Source organism: Cloeon dipterum, chromosome 1 (assembly GCF_949628265.1).
Source record: "Cloeon dipterum chromosome 1, ieCloDipt1.1, whole genome shotgun sequence".
Classification (NCBI taxonomy): domain Eukaryota; kingdom Metazoa; phylum Arthropoda; class Insecta; order Ephemeroptera; family Baetidae; genus Cloeon; species Cloeon dipterum.
In genome coordinates this window covers 13,381,971-13,396,415 of record NC_088786.1, presented here as the reverse complement: position 1 = coordinate 13,396,415, position 14,445 = coordinate 13,381,971, and the positions used below count along the sequence as shown (strand labels likewise).

The 14,445-nt window shown below is 41.5% G+C and overlaps 1 protein-coding gene across 10 annotated transcripts in view; it reads left to right on the top strand.

Moving 5' to 3' along the window:
- The window catches only part of LOC135934208 (dual specificity calcium/calmodulin-dependent 3',5'-cyclic nucleotide phosphodiesterase 1-like), a 158,245-nt gene that overhangs the window by 141,453 nt on the left and 2,347 nt on the right, over positions 1–14,445 (top strand). For 9 of the 10 annotated variants that reach the window (XM_065475785.1, XM_065475786.1, XM_065475788.1 and 6 more), the window contains 11 exons: positions 509–728; positions 1,229–1,342; positions 4,831–5,025; positions 9,563–9,812; positions 10,950–11,066; positions 11,320–11,460; positions 12,096–12,265; positions 12,647–12,808; positions 13,461–13,663; positions 13,923–14,051; positions 14,107–14,226. In XM_065475785.1, the coding sequence (XP_065331857.1) occupies positions 509–728; positions 1,229–1,342; positions 4,831–5,025; positions 9,563–9,812; positions 10,950–11,066; positions 11,320–11,460; positions 12,096–12,265; positions 12,647–12,808; positions 13,461–13,663; positions 13,923–14,051; positions 14,107–14,226 (1,821 nt within the window). The remainder of the gene's footprint in view (positions 1–508; positions 729–1,228; positions 1,343–4,830; positions 5,026–9,562; positions 9,813–10,949; positions 11,067–11,319; positions 11,461–12,095; positions 12,266–12,646; positions 12,809–13,460; positions 13,664–13,922; positions 14,052–14,106; positions 14,227–14,445) is intronic. The other variant, XM_065475789.1, reaches the window with a different exon arrangement.

Here is a 14,445-nt window from a genome sequence, read left to right as displayed (position 1 = left end):
CTTCAGCACTATAAAACTGTTTTTGATGTACAAATTCACGCAGCATAGCAACAAACTCTTTATAACGCATTATATTAGTGGGATATATGTTCCAAGTTAATTTTGCAAGTGAAAATATCTTGTAAAATAAAAATTAAATTGAAAGTTAGTTTATGATAATTTCTTACAAATCGTCTACAGTCATATAATTTTAATTTAACATTTTTAATATTATTTTCATTATATATTCACGTTTTCTTTTAGTCCAAACTAAGATTTTTTTTTAAAAAAAATAACTTATCCTACATAGTCCGTCTATTTTTTTTTAAAGATCCTAAGGAAAATTTGAAAGTATTTAGTGGAATAGGGAAAGATTTGATGAGGTCAGCGGATTTTAACCAAAAGAAATTTTGAGAAATGTACCCAAGTTGGCTGTGCTAACCCAAAGTTAAATCAGGGTCCTAATTTTCCCTTCGATTGAAAACAATACTGTTATTTTTAAAAACTTTTCCTGATTTGATGGTTGCAGAGCAAGGATCGCTGACGATCGTACGACGGAGCAGTGGAAAAGCGCCCCGCCATCAGGCGTCCGTAAGTTCGCCACCACCAATGCCGAGCACGCCGCCCCCGCTATCCGCCCCCGACAGCCCTGGTATTCACGAGGAGGCCGCCCTGGAGGCGGTCGACCTCGCCGCCGACAATTTACCCCCCGTGGATACGCCTGACGCCTGCGACAAGGCTGCCCTCAGGTAATTGCTCGTTGAATTGGGCTTCTACAAATTTGTACGTCTTACTTGAGCCCAAATCACCTAGTAGGAAAAGTCAAAGAGAGAATTTTCTTAGTGGCACTAGCGAGTTTTTATTAAATTTGGTACGTCCTCACTTTTTCAATGATCAAGAAAAAAGGTAAATTCACTTTGAATCTAAAATCATAATGCAGGCGTTGGAAAACTATAAAATTGTAAGATTGACGAGTAGATGCAAAATTTGAGATTATTATGAATTCCGGATGTTACATTTTTTTACTTCCCCATAACAAACCAAGCAAAGTATTTTGTTTAAACACTTAACGAACCTGTGAAATATCAAAAGCAATAAAAGTATAGACATTGAAAGATCTAAGACTTGGGCTGCTTCACCAGGGACACTCCCGAATCAGATTTTTCTCTAAAATTGACTTTTTCCAATCAGGCAAGTCCCTTCGGATAGTGGGAGCAATCAGAGTGATTGTGTGCTCGTTATGTTGCAGACTGCGGTGCCTGCTGAAGCAGCTGCACCGCGGCGAGGTGCCTGTCGATCTGCTCAGACGGAACTTGCAATACGCAGCGCGCGTATTGGAAGCCGTCTATATCGACGAAACAAAGTGAGTATTCCTCTCTCCGTTCACTTAGAGCGAGCGATCGATTGGCGCAGAGTTAGTTAGTTGGTTGCTGATTGAATGGTCGAATGGACTTTACTTGCTGGCCGAGTGGGTGTGCGACACGAAATAGGCAATTTATTATCTAGCTAGCTAGCTGGCTGGATGGTCAGTCGAGCATTGCTATCGTTGTTGTTGTTGACGAGTTGGCTAATTGACCGGCAGGTATGGTCGTGTCGGTAACTCTGAGTAAGAATTATGGAGTGGTAAGTCAAAGTCACCCCGATTTCAGTTGACAATTATTTATTTATTACAAACCTCATTGAAAACGTACTCACGCCCCTCCTCATCAGTCGTTTTGCTTTTTTGCTGGTGATTGATTATTTTTGCCATGATTTGCTTTTGTTATGTTTGTTTTTCACGCTGGAAGAAATTTGCATAAAAATGGAATAGTTGATTACAAGAGCGTTGTGCTGTGTTTGCTTCCGCAAGCAATAACACAACAACAACAGTAGTTTCTTATGCAGTTTGCTTTTTGTAGCGAATTTGCATAGTCGCGCGTGCAAATATTCTGCTGCTCGGCTTTAATTGCCGGTGTTTCTCCACTCTCCTCGTGACGCAAAATCTCATTACCAACTTGGTTAAAACTGTCATAATCGACGTCTGCACTTTTCGCTCGCAAGTTCCGCCGCTTGCAATTTGTAATTCAAATGGAAAGTTTCCATTCCATTCGAATTTCCATACTGACGGCGAGGAGATTAAACTCGCGGGATAACTTAATTGGTTTTCATACTTTTCTCTCTTCTAGCCTCAAACACAGTGCGCTCAGCTTTTAACCAGGACACTTGGAAATCTCGTTTTAATTTGATTAACTCCTTAGCTCATGAAACACTATGCATTGTGAATGCAATTTTAACTAATTAAAAAGCAGCTTTATTAATTAGCAGAGTGGTGTGTGATTGTTTGTTTGTAAATTGCGAAATTATAAACAATAAATGTCCCATGTAGAATTTTACAGGATTCTCTGAGAATACGTTCCGTTCTCATTTGCTCAATTATGCGCCTTCTAGAGTTTTGATTAAGTTCTTTTGAGGTGTACTTTCCTTTCGAGATTCCCTTTGAGACTTCATCTTCCCCTTCGAGGGCATAAAAATGAGCTTAAACCCCGGTAAGAAAAAAAGAGGGATCTTCAAGTGTCCTTGTTAATTAGTCTGCAAAGTTATTAAAACAAGTTCGGTCTTCAACAAACAGGCGATCCTCGCGAGAGATGAGAATTCTAATTTCGAGCCCGCGTGCACGATGACGTTTATCCGTTTCAGCAGCTAAAGCCGTCGGGAAAACGGCGTCTTTGTCAATTCAGTTAGGCAATTCTTTGTTTTCCGCCCATCTCATTCACGACCCAATTTGCATTTGAGCCGCATTTACTGCCGAATTTGAGCACATATTTGTACACGGGCCTGGTACACGGGCGTCGCCGCAATTAGTCGCGCAATTATCCCGGCGGAATTAGCCTCATTTGTTATAAACTAGTGTCCCCCGCCCGCTTATTTCTGTTCCAACCTTAGTGCGTGTTGTCCGAGGCAGTCGGCCAAGCCGCTTTTGTTACCCTTTCTCTCTTTTGACGCTAGCTGTGTGTGAGAGTCTCTTTATGGTCGGTCGGTATTTATGCAATACTATTAATTACTCGGCCCGCTCTCTGCTGTCTCAACTTGGTGGTAGAGCAGTCTGTGGTGGTCAGTGTTGTAGAAAACGCGTGCGTGCGCGCGACAACGGCCGCCAAGCATTTTGGCCGGCCCGACTCGCGCCGCCACGCGATGATTACAAACCTTCCTGAGCCTCCCCTTTGATCGCCGCCCGGTGCCGTCGAGAACAAAACGCTAACCACCCCCAAAGGACCGTCCGCCCGGCTTGTTGGCTCTGTTGCGGCAACTTCCGCTCTCAGTCTCTCTGATTTGCGCCAATTAATCGCGAAAAGTGGTCTGCCACGTCGAAAATGTGGTTTCATAAATGTTTTGTGATATTCCCCTTTGTTGGCTTTGTATTTCGCTCACCGGTTTTGAAAATTTAAACGAAATTCTGCCTTCCAAATGAGAACCAAAACCATAACATAAAACCCATTGAAAGACATTAGAATTCATATTTTGTCATCACGTAGAAGAAAAATACAGGCGGTTGGTGGGTGGCGTCAAAAGTTCTCTACGACTCCAAAGGACGGAGACTTCAACACTCCCAGAGCTGCGGGGCCGCGACGACAAACTTGGAGATTTATTTAATCTCCCTGCGGCAATGGTTGGTCAACGCATTCGTGGCAAAAAAAACTCGGTGAATCTGCTGGGATTAAACAACATTTTTTCCTTACCTACCAGTTGTCAAACAGAAAACTTTTTAAAGGACGCTCACTGCTCTTCTCTACTGAATGATAAAAAGCGGCGATTTCCACGAACGGCTTGTTCAATAAAATATCTTGAATCTAAACTGATTTTAATGTTTGAGAGAGGCCATTTTTCTCCTTGAGGAATCCTCCACTCAGTTAGCCTATTTTTATTTCTTTCATTTTGTGGGGCGGATCCGTCTTCATCTCGTTTAATGGGAAATTTCCTAACAAGATTAGTCCCACGCGGGAACCTCGCTTGCCGTAACTTTTGTATAAATCCACCCCGAGCCACGCAACGCGCTGGATTTCTGAGAAATGCGTCACAAAGAGCATACTTCTTAGCGAGCCCGAAAAATTGACATTATATATAAGTCCACTTTCCGTGATGAAGTCGGGTCTTGCACACACTCAGTCTTGTCGTTTCTATAAAATCGCTCCAAGCCTTCAAGTGGAAAAGTGATATTTTGCTGCGTGCTGTCTACCCTAGAGACATTGCATTACGCTTGATGTGTGGCATCGTCAAAGCATGACGTGAATTTGATACTTTTCCATCAGGGAAAATGGCTTGGAGGAGTTTAAAGGCCACTAGGCTGCTCGACTCTTCACTAAATTCACTGCTTAATAGGCAGTTGAGTGGAATAACATGCACTTAGATATCTCTCAATAACGATTCACAAAGAAGGATAGACCAGAAATTAAATATTTTCTATTGACATTGAGCTACACATTATTTTCCTTGTTATGCAGTGTACAAAACAAACAGAACAAGAAATTTTATATTCAAGCCACGTCCATAGCCTTTTTTGATGTGTGAACTGCAAACAATGTGGATTTAATATTTTTATCTCATTGGGGGGGGGGGAGGTGTAGCCAGAACAAGACTGGCTTTTCATTCTATTCCTTTTTGAGCTGGACAGAAAGAAAATTGCCGTGTTTTCTTAGTTATATTAATTTTCTTAGATTCCGATTCGCAGTACTGTACGAAAGTGTAGACCAACCACGTTACCCCTGCCGCTCCGGGAGTTGTTGTGCGCGCGAATGCACACGTCCCCCGCATGCAATTTTGGCTTGCACACTGGTTGGCAGCAGGCAAATAGCAGCAGCTGCGCTATGCACACAGGGCGGAGACAGGTGGCTGCCCTGGCAGGACGGGCGAGGACGACACGGGCGGCAAACGCGCCGGGCGGGCTCTCCTGAGGCAGCAGTCGTCGCCGCCGGCGCCGCTGGACCACCGCCACCCCGCCGCACCCGCACAAGTCAGCACCCCGCAGGGGGGTCTGCGACGGAGGCGCCTCCGAGCTCCCGTGTGGGCCAGGTTCATCCGCAAAACATCCAGCTAACTGCACCCCCAGCCCCCCCACTTTCTTCACCCCAACCCCACCTCACGCAGTTTCGTTCTTGAGCGCACCCTCTGTCACGATTTATCAATACAATAGGAATCTCTTACCTGTTCTCGCTTTTTCTGCTGTTAGTGTCTTCTGTCGCGAAATCAAACATGGTGGCTGTTGCAATCGATGACGTAGTCTTTACTTTATTTGAAAACAAAATAAATATGAAATAGCTGTTCAGCATTGCAAATATTTAATCAACTCGTTACAAAAATATTGAATTGGCTGTCGTACTTCATAATTAAGTTCGACTCGGAAAGCATGTGAAGCAGACCACTTCTAAAAAACTTCAATAGTACATGTTCAAGCGTTCTGTTTTTCCTGTTCAATTGCATTCAATGGTCGTGAACCACCACCGTGTTTCCTTTGGCAGCTGCACCCGCCGACTGGTGCACCTATGTGTGTGCTACATCATACTTCACGTCTTTATCTGTATTGTGTGCACCGGTCTGCATCGAACGGGCAATCAGGAAGCGGAGTGCAGCGTGCCAATATCTGATTAACCGCGACAGCAGCTGTTGATGCACCGTGTATACTTGTCGGTAATTAACGTCAGTATGATCTCCGCCTGATTCATGAATAGATGATTGCCGTTCGCTCGTCTGTCGCTATATAGATGCTCCTCTCCACAAAACCAATCGTTCTCGTCGTTTTGTCCCCTCTAATTAGTAATTTTCCCGTGTTCGAACATGTGTTCGAGCGTAATATTTTTAAAAGTTATACTGCCTTTCCTATCGCATGATGAGCGGCCGTAAAAGCCTCCGCTGTTGCTTCCGATCCTTTCGTGCAGTCGATCGGCAACACGGAAATCCGTGAAGGGGGGTTGCATTGTCTAAAAATAATCGACCATTTAACTGATTAGCCTGTAAAAAACACCCGATAAGTGTGAATCATGCTATTTTTGAATACCTTATTTAACCTGTAGAGCAGAACAATAAACAATATCTCTGATGTTGCTTTTCCTGGGGAAGCTCAAATTTTAAATTATTGGGTTCCTACACACATTTTTGGATGCCACTATGGTGAAATTATGTAGATATGTTAACTGAATGGAATTTAAAATGCATTACTGAAAGTCAAACTTGCGTTTTTTATCTCTATAATAATTCAAACAAACAACCTGGATTCTCATTTTCTTCCCTGTAAAAAATCAGATAATCCAACAAATGGTCGAGAAAAAATCTATTAATCCTGACTTGCAAGAAACAAGGTCGACCGATTCCCCAAGCACTTGATCTGCGGATGCGGCATAACGCGGCGCGGAATACATATATAGAACAAGCATCGGCGTGACTCAATTTCCCAAGCGACCGATTTTCTGCACTGAGCTTGATTGGGTTCGTGTTGAGGAGCCGCGAGGCGGTCGAAGCGACGATGCATTCATATCTACTTGATCCAGTGCCCGTAGTTAGCGCCCCATTCGATAACTGAGGCTGTGTTTGGATATTCCATTCAACGTAGATGAGTCTAACAAATTATATTATCGCTTCCCCGTTCCACCTTTCTCGCTGGTATCAGATTTAATTTAACCGAAAAAGTTTCTAAACGAAGAAGCGTCCGCTGTATATTAAATAAAAAAAGAAGTATAACTAAATGAACGCTGTGAGGGAGCTGGAAAATTGATCAAGGCTTTATCTGGCGCGGCACACGAGCTGTGTGCAAATTCGGCTCGGCCGAGTTTGCTTTTGGCAACGGATTATCTGCTGTGTCTGCGTTTGAAGTCGTAAAAAGCAGGCGAGGGAGAACGCCTCAGTAACGATTTCCCAGCTCTTTCGCATAAAGAAACGAAATTAATTTCATCTGCTCTCTTCTTCTATTAATTCCAGACTCGCAGGTAGTGTTCTCTTTCTCTGCAAACCTTACATTATAATAGCTACGTTTATACTGCTTGAGATTTTGCGCTTGCCTCTTATACTCAGCAATTTTGATGCATTTGCATATTATTCAAACTAATCGATCTGCTTGCGTCTCAAGGCTTTGCTATCATTTTCCTTTTTAACATCTGCTCAAATTTCCTAACCAGGAAAGATGATGTTGAAGAAGAGAAGCATTTACATTCCCTCATTTCAGAAATCCTGGAAGTATCTCCTCGTTACATATTCATAAAACACTCCCTGTACACAACATTTCATTTGCAATCATTTTGCAAACGATATAGAGTTCCACTCCTTGGTTTAGAGACAATGTGTAAGGTACGCTTTCGTTAACACAGAAGCTGATGTGGTAGGAAATGCAACCGCCTTTGTCACAACGGAAATGAAACTGACCAAACAATCATTTTTGTATTGAAATTCAACAAATTTGTCGAAATTTTGTTGTTTTTACCCTGCTTGGATTATTATTAAAATTTTTTTGTTATATTCAAATGTATTTGGCCAACAGTGGAACTATATTTAAAATTTCCAGTGAAGACAAATTGCTGAGCGTGCTGCTGCGCCGGGAATGGGGTCGCAGCGTTCCCGGCCACTGCTCGAACCTAATAGAATGGAGTATCAGTTGGTCGCTTGCAAACTCTCTCGGTTTCGATTTGCATGGAAAATGCCAGAAAGAAAAGTTGCCCTGCTGACTGGAATTGATTAACAGCCGTCTCGTAATTACATTTGCGCGCCACGATTTTGCTAGCTCGTGAATTAATTAATAAGTAATTCTGCTAACTTAAATTCGCTCCGGGACCTTTTATAAAATATGAATGTTGGTTATTACTTTCTGCAGTCAAGCAAGCAGTCGCAGAGACCTTGCGTTGCAAAATTGATTGGACTTTTGCAGGTTTCCATTGGGAAATATTAATGATGAAAGTAGGAGAACTGCAATTAGTTAGATTTTTATTTTTATTCTATTTGGCAAAATGCAAGCCTAACATTTTCTTTTTATTAATTAAAGCATTAATTAGAAGTTGCGTGCGTTGGGAAATTTTCTCGGGTTGAACTTCAGATATCATTGATGCGGAAAAAATTTCCGCTAGCCATGACAAAGGGCGCACATAACAAAAACCAAAACCGGGTCGCTGACCTACAATGCTGCAAACCCTCAGCGCTTGACGAATTGTGTGGTTCCTGCCGTGTGCTATGTTTCGCTTGCTTTGTGAGCCACGTGGCACCGCCAGATACCGCAGCAACAATGCTATTCGTTTGTATGAGATAAAAAAGAACACGCTTGTGTGCTATCACTGACGCGCGGTATCGACCCTACCTTCCAAGCAACATCTTTCTCTCACCCAAACGCTTCGCAGACATGAATTCGCGCCAGGGGTGCGTTGGGTTGTTGGTTTATTTTTAAATTTTAATCTTTATTTGAACTTAATTTGAGTTTCGGTCCCACGTGTTGAATATGTATTTTTAAGGTATTCGATCATAAGCTTAGTTTTGGATTTCTCCTAAAAATTCAAACAAATGAGGAAGAATATCAAGTTTGCAGCAAGATAAGTTTCACCCTTCCACCTTTGATGCGTTTGGCATATTCAGCTCGAAACACGCACCACTCGAGCGGAAAAGCGTTGGAATCGGATATTCTGAGACGGTTCAAAAATATCCCTTGACTTTCCACTGCTTCGTCTTAATTGCGATCCAGACGCGCCTCTGGCCCGGTCCCAAAGCTAAGCATTAATCACAGTGTGATAAATGGCTCGACTTCTGGCACCGCACACACTCACGCTCTCGATGAGAGTTCAGGAGCTGAGTTGTAAAAGACCAACACGACCCATTCATTAGATAAGCGAGATCCTCGCACAGACCAAAACACACGATGCGCAGAACAGGCGTTTTCACCTGCCGCTAAACTCAATTTACATTTCAATGTAAAATCGCTTCATTCTACTTTTCAATACCAGATTTAATTAATGTCCAATTAATCTTTTAAACTCTTATCAAGTTTGATGACAATAATTCCAAAATAACTGATTGCGCGTTATCATTTTTTATCGAGAGACCAAAATTGATTTCTGCTTATAAAAATAGGATAATTTGTCATTGCTCACAACATGATAATCCACATAAACAAAATCTAAAATATTTCACTCATTAATTTTGTGGACGGCAAAGAAATGTGTGTTTGAAACAAACATACCTTCTTCCAATTACAAAATTGGGACATGCTCATCTCATCATTAGACGTCGTATATACAATTATTGTTCCATACAGAAGCTAAACAGCATTTCCCAAACGCAATGTTCAACTTCTATGCAAAAAGTTCACCTTTTCAGTCCCCACGCCTGCAGGCTGAATACTGTACAAGCAGCACCACACAAAACAAGCAGAGGACCTTAACTTTATCATGTGATCATTATATATTCTCCTCAAACGGAAGTTGAAAGTTGAAACTGCATCCCGGAACCGCATGCCAGTCGAACCCCTAAAGACACACATACACACACGAACACGCTCCAAAGCAGGAACTCTGTTGTCACTGGCGACGGGCGTCCCATCGAGTGTCAGTAGCTGTGCTAATGGGCCTGTTCTGTCCCGCAGGCGATTGGCGGACGAGGATGACGAGCTGAGCGAAGTGCAGCCGGACGCGGTGCCGCACGAGGTTCGCGAGTGGCTCGCCTCCACCTTCACCAGGCAGCTTGCTTCCAGGCAGCGCAGGGCCGATGAGAAGCCAAAGTTCCGATCGGTGGCGCACGCCATTCGGGCCGGCATCTTCGTCGACCGCATCTACCGCCGCATGTCGTCGGCGCCGCTCATGCAGTTCCCGCCTGAGGTCGCCAGGGCGCTAAAGGTCAGTCCTGTCACCCTTTCAACTGGCCCAGAGTCAGGGATGGGATTTGCAATCGGCTTGAAGTATTGAAAGAGCTCCTTTGTTTTGCATTAAAATCGTTAATCTAGCGGTTTTTTTAATCATAATAAATTGTACCATGGGAAAAATTATAGTAAAAACATTCCTTAATTACATTATTATTTATAATTACATTACACTACAAAACAATATGATATAATGCAATTAAAAAATAATTGGCAAAAGTATTTTTGTGGCACAATGTTTTAAATTATTCATTAATCAGTTTTGAAAGTCTAATTTATAAAACTAGCTCGGTTCGATTTCTTTTCCCATCCACTTCTCTTTGACCCACAAAAGAAAACATCTGGATTTAACAATTTCCTTTCTTTTTTACTCTGTTTACAGACGGAAAGTATAGCATTGTTTTCTCGATTTTCTCGCGACACGGTTTTCCTCGATCGCTTTCCATTTAGCTAATTTGAGAAATATTGTTGAAAAATCCTGCGCGCGACAGTGAGTAACTGTAGTGAAACGAGTTCATCTGCTTTATGTGCCACCAGAAAGCAAAAGCTGTTAGTGCTAGTGAGGCAAAATATACGTTAAAAGAAATTTTATAGTTATTGAAACACATCTCCGACTGTAACGCACATAAAAGGCAGCATTGAGCCACTTTTGATGTGACAAACAAGCAAGTTAAATGGGTCACTACCTTGGTTTTGCTCGCGCCATATTATAAGTATGTATGTAAGCGCGTTAGCGAAACAACACTTCTTCTCACTTCAGCCCTGCAATATTGATAGCATTAACGTGCACTCTAACCAATTAGCTCTCTCAGTTATTAACTTCATTATATCATAAGGATATACTCTCCAAATTCTAGATTTTTTAGATTATATATTCCCTTTTTTGGGAGATTTGTCTAGAGAAAGACGCCAGCACTGAATTGCAAAAATTCACCAATTACGCAGATAGAGAACCTCACTCTTTTTACCACAAAATAAAAAAACAATTCAAAAGGTCAATTTCCTAATGAAAACTTGAAAGCCCTATGCTAACTTTGTCGTAATAGTTTTACACCGCTAGTCGATAGTTTAGATTTCGGCACCGTTTTTACTTACTTAGAATTCAATGTTACAGACGTTGGATGATTGGACATTCGACGTGTTCGCCTTGAGTGAGGCGGCCAGCGGCCAACCTGTCAAGTACCTGGGCTACGACCTGCTCAACCGCTATGGTATAATTCACAAATTTAAGGTAAAAATTTTAAAATAGTTATTTCAACTATATGATATTACCCTGATGAAGAGCTGAAATTGTTGTGAATCAGGCGGAAATTGAAATTCTTTAAAACTTAGCTCTATACTGGATTGGTTAAACCTAGTTGGTAATCTTGGGATATTGGTCTCTAAGTTGTGACGAATTGCGTATTATCTTGGATGGAATCTTGCATGGATGAAATCATCTTAATCGAAACTGATTTTTACCAAATTGGCCAATTTTGTTTCAGGTGCAGCCGCAAACCCTAGAGAACTTCCTTTGCCGAGTAGAGGAAGGCTACTGTAAATACAAGAACCCGTACCACAATAATTTGCATGCAGCTGACGTAGCACAAACTGTACATTACATGCTCTGCCAAACAGGACTGATGGTGAGTAAGCGAGTTCAACTTTGATCGCTGCGATACCAAATTCAGCGGCGGCAGTGCAACTCACTCAGCCGAACGCGTGCACATCTTGTTGGCTCCGACTCCGATACAAGTCAAAAGTTTCCTTTGAGCTCAGATGAAATTTCTCGGTTGAAAGACTGAGCCGGCGGCACTTTTCACTCGTCAAGAGATGTCCAAATCGCGTGCTCGCTTCACTCTTACTTTATACTTAATCGAATAAAAACGGCATTTAGCGTACATTACATAAATTACAGAATGCTTTTAGAAGTCGCATTAGTGCCGACATTTATTATCTGACGGAAACAGAGCACAGACTGATTGTCCGTTGAGTTCACTTACGCACTTTATTTCAGCGGTTCAAAATCAGGAAGAACAAAGAGTAGATAAAACTCTATTATACTCATTTTCTAGCACTCTTGCGTAGCTCATTGTGATCTTCAAGGTGAGTGCTATAGTGTATTGTCTCGGGCCAATTTCTGCAGTAGCATGGCATCGTAACAGTTGCCAACGCTTATCAAAAGAACGAAGTTTTAGGTGGTAAATCCTGTCAGAAGTGAAACTCAAGCACGTCTATCGTGCGCTCATACTCACCAGATCGATGCTCGCTTGGTTTCCAGAACTGGCTATCAGACTTGGAGATTTTCGCCACGTTGGTGGCTGCCGTGGTTCACGACCTCGAGCACACGGGCACCACAAACAACTTCCATGTGATGGCGCAGTCCGAAACGGCCCTGCTGTACAACGACCGCGCTGTCCTCGAGAACCACCACGCCAGCGCTACCTTCAGGTCAGTTTCGAAGCGGGTATGCAACCGGTCGGACTCGACAGCCAAAACGGTTGCATACTTTGATATACAGCAGGCGCCTTCCTTTGAAGCAATATTACTAATTAGAAGCCTTGAGATTGCATTCAGGAGTTTGAATTGAACTTCTTGTCTCTTTAAAATCAATCTTTTAATTTAGTACAACTTTTGTAAATTGCGTGATCACTAGGAAAAATTTGCCCGCTTTCGACCTATATCATCACAAAAATTATATATTTTATAATTTCTAAACCTTGGAGGAAAAGATTTAGTAACGGAAGGAATATCACATCTTATGATTTTTCGTTTGAAATCATTAAAATTGCTCATCAAAATTTTAAAAAATGAATTTTATGTCTTTTACAGAATATTGAAGGAGGAGGAGAATAACATTCTGTCGCACTTGTCTCGCGAAGAGTACCGCGAGTTTCGAACTTTGGTGATTGACATGGTGCTCGCCACAGACATGAGTTTCCACTTCCAACAGCTCAAAAACATGCGCAACTTGCTCACTTTGGCGGAGCCCAGGTAAATTATGCAGCTGTACAGCTTGCTGGGAAACTTTTTTGTGCTGAGCTATTCTTTTAACCTTTGGCGTTTCGCCTCTCCGATTTTGCTGACGTTTAACCCTTTATCTTTATTTAAATTGACACCAGCAAACTTTCCAAATCATCCTTTGACATTCTGCTCCATGAATATTAAAATCAAGTGTAAATTTTAAGCTCAATTCGCATATTTAACTAGTGTGACATAAAATTAAAAATACGAAAAATACATAAACTAACATTTAATGGCTCTAATTTGCTAATTTGCACGGATTTACTATGGATGGTTTGCCGAGGATAATGAATCGTTATTAAATAAATATTTAGAAACGCAGATTAGTAACCTAGTTCCCTTTGTACCATTAAATTATTTGTGGTAAATTATGTATTGTATGGTATAATAAGGCCAAGCAAAGAATATTTTATATTAAATTAGAATATTTATTAGACAACATGAAATTTGCCATATTACAAATTGGATTGAGTAGGAAAACACTTATTATATTTAGCAGCTTGTAATAACGTAATACTACTGTTTTACAACTGAGCAAATGATACAAAATCAATACATTCTTCATCACAAATTTGGTAAAATTAATTTAGCTCCTCTAGAACTCTTGTCTCTGCTCTTTCAGTATTGACAAGTCAAAGGCTCTGTCACTGGTGCTGCACTGCTGTGACATTTCCCACCCTGCTAAACGCTGGACAGAGCACCACAGATGGACCTCACTGCTGCTAGAAGAGTTCTTCCTGCAGGGCGACAAGGAGTCGGAACTCGGTCTACCATTCAGCCCCTTGTGCGACCGCAATAACACGCTTGTTGCTGAGAGCCAAATTGGTGAGAATAATTAAATAAACGCGTTTTTCTCCCATGAAAATGACACATCGGATAAAAAATATACAACAATTTTATATTTAATTAGGATTGTTTCCAAAATGTCTCTTTTTCCCTATTCATTCGTCATAATAATGTAATCAATATTTTCAAACACTACAAAGCTTCTTGCAATATATGTGTATTATTAATCATCAATTTTTTCGTAAGAAAGGATATACAATATAGCTCTTTTTAGTGATTTTTTCTTTTCTCCGCTTAGGTTTCATTGAATTCATCGTAGAACCAAGTATGGGTGTGTGCAGCGACATGCTTGACTACATTTTAGCGCCGCTAAACTCCTCCTCGACTTGCTCGACGCTTGCAAGCACTACCAGCATAATTGAAGAAGGTGAGTTCATTGCATCTCGTGTGTGCGATAAATTAAATAACATGATTCTCACCAGGAGGAGAAGAAAGTAGCAGTGCTAGCTCGACAGCGTCGCCGGCGCCGTTTGTCCTTAAGAAGCCATGGACCTCGTGTCTCAGCGAAAACAAAAAGTCGTGGAAGGACCAAGCTGTCAAAGGTTAGAATTTTCCAAAACAATACAATCCATGCACATCTGCTGGCTTTTTAATAACTCACTTGTAACCTAAAGAGAAGTCTGACAAGAGACATTATAAACCATATAATTACTAATAAAAATTCAATACACGCATTAACAAACACTCCTGTCAAATTAGATGTAAAATTACGTGGATTTTTGCATAGGGTTTTCTCTAAATTTAATATGAAAATGAAAATT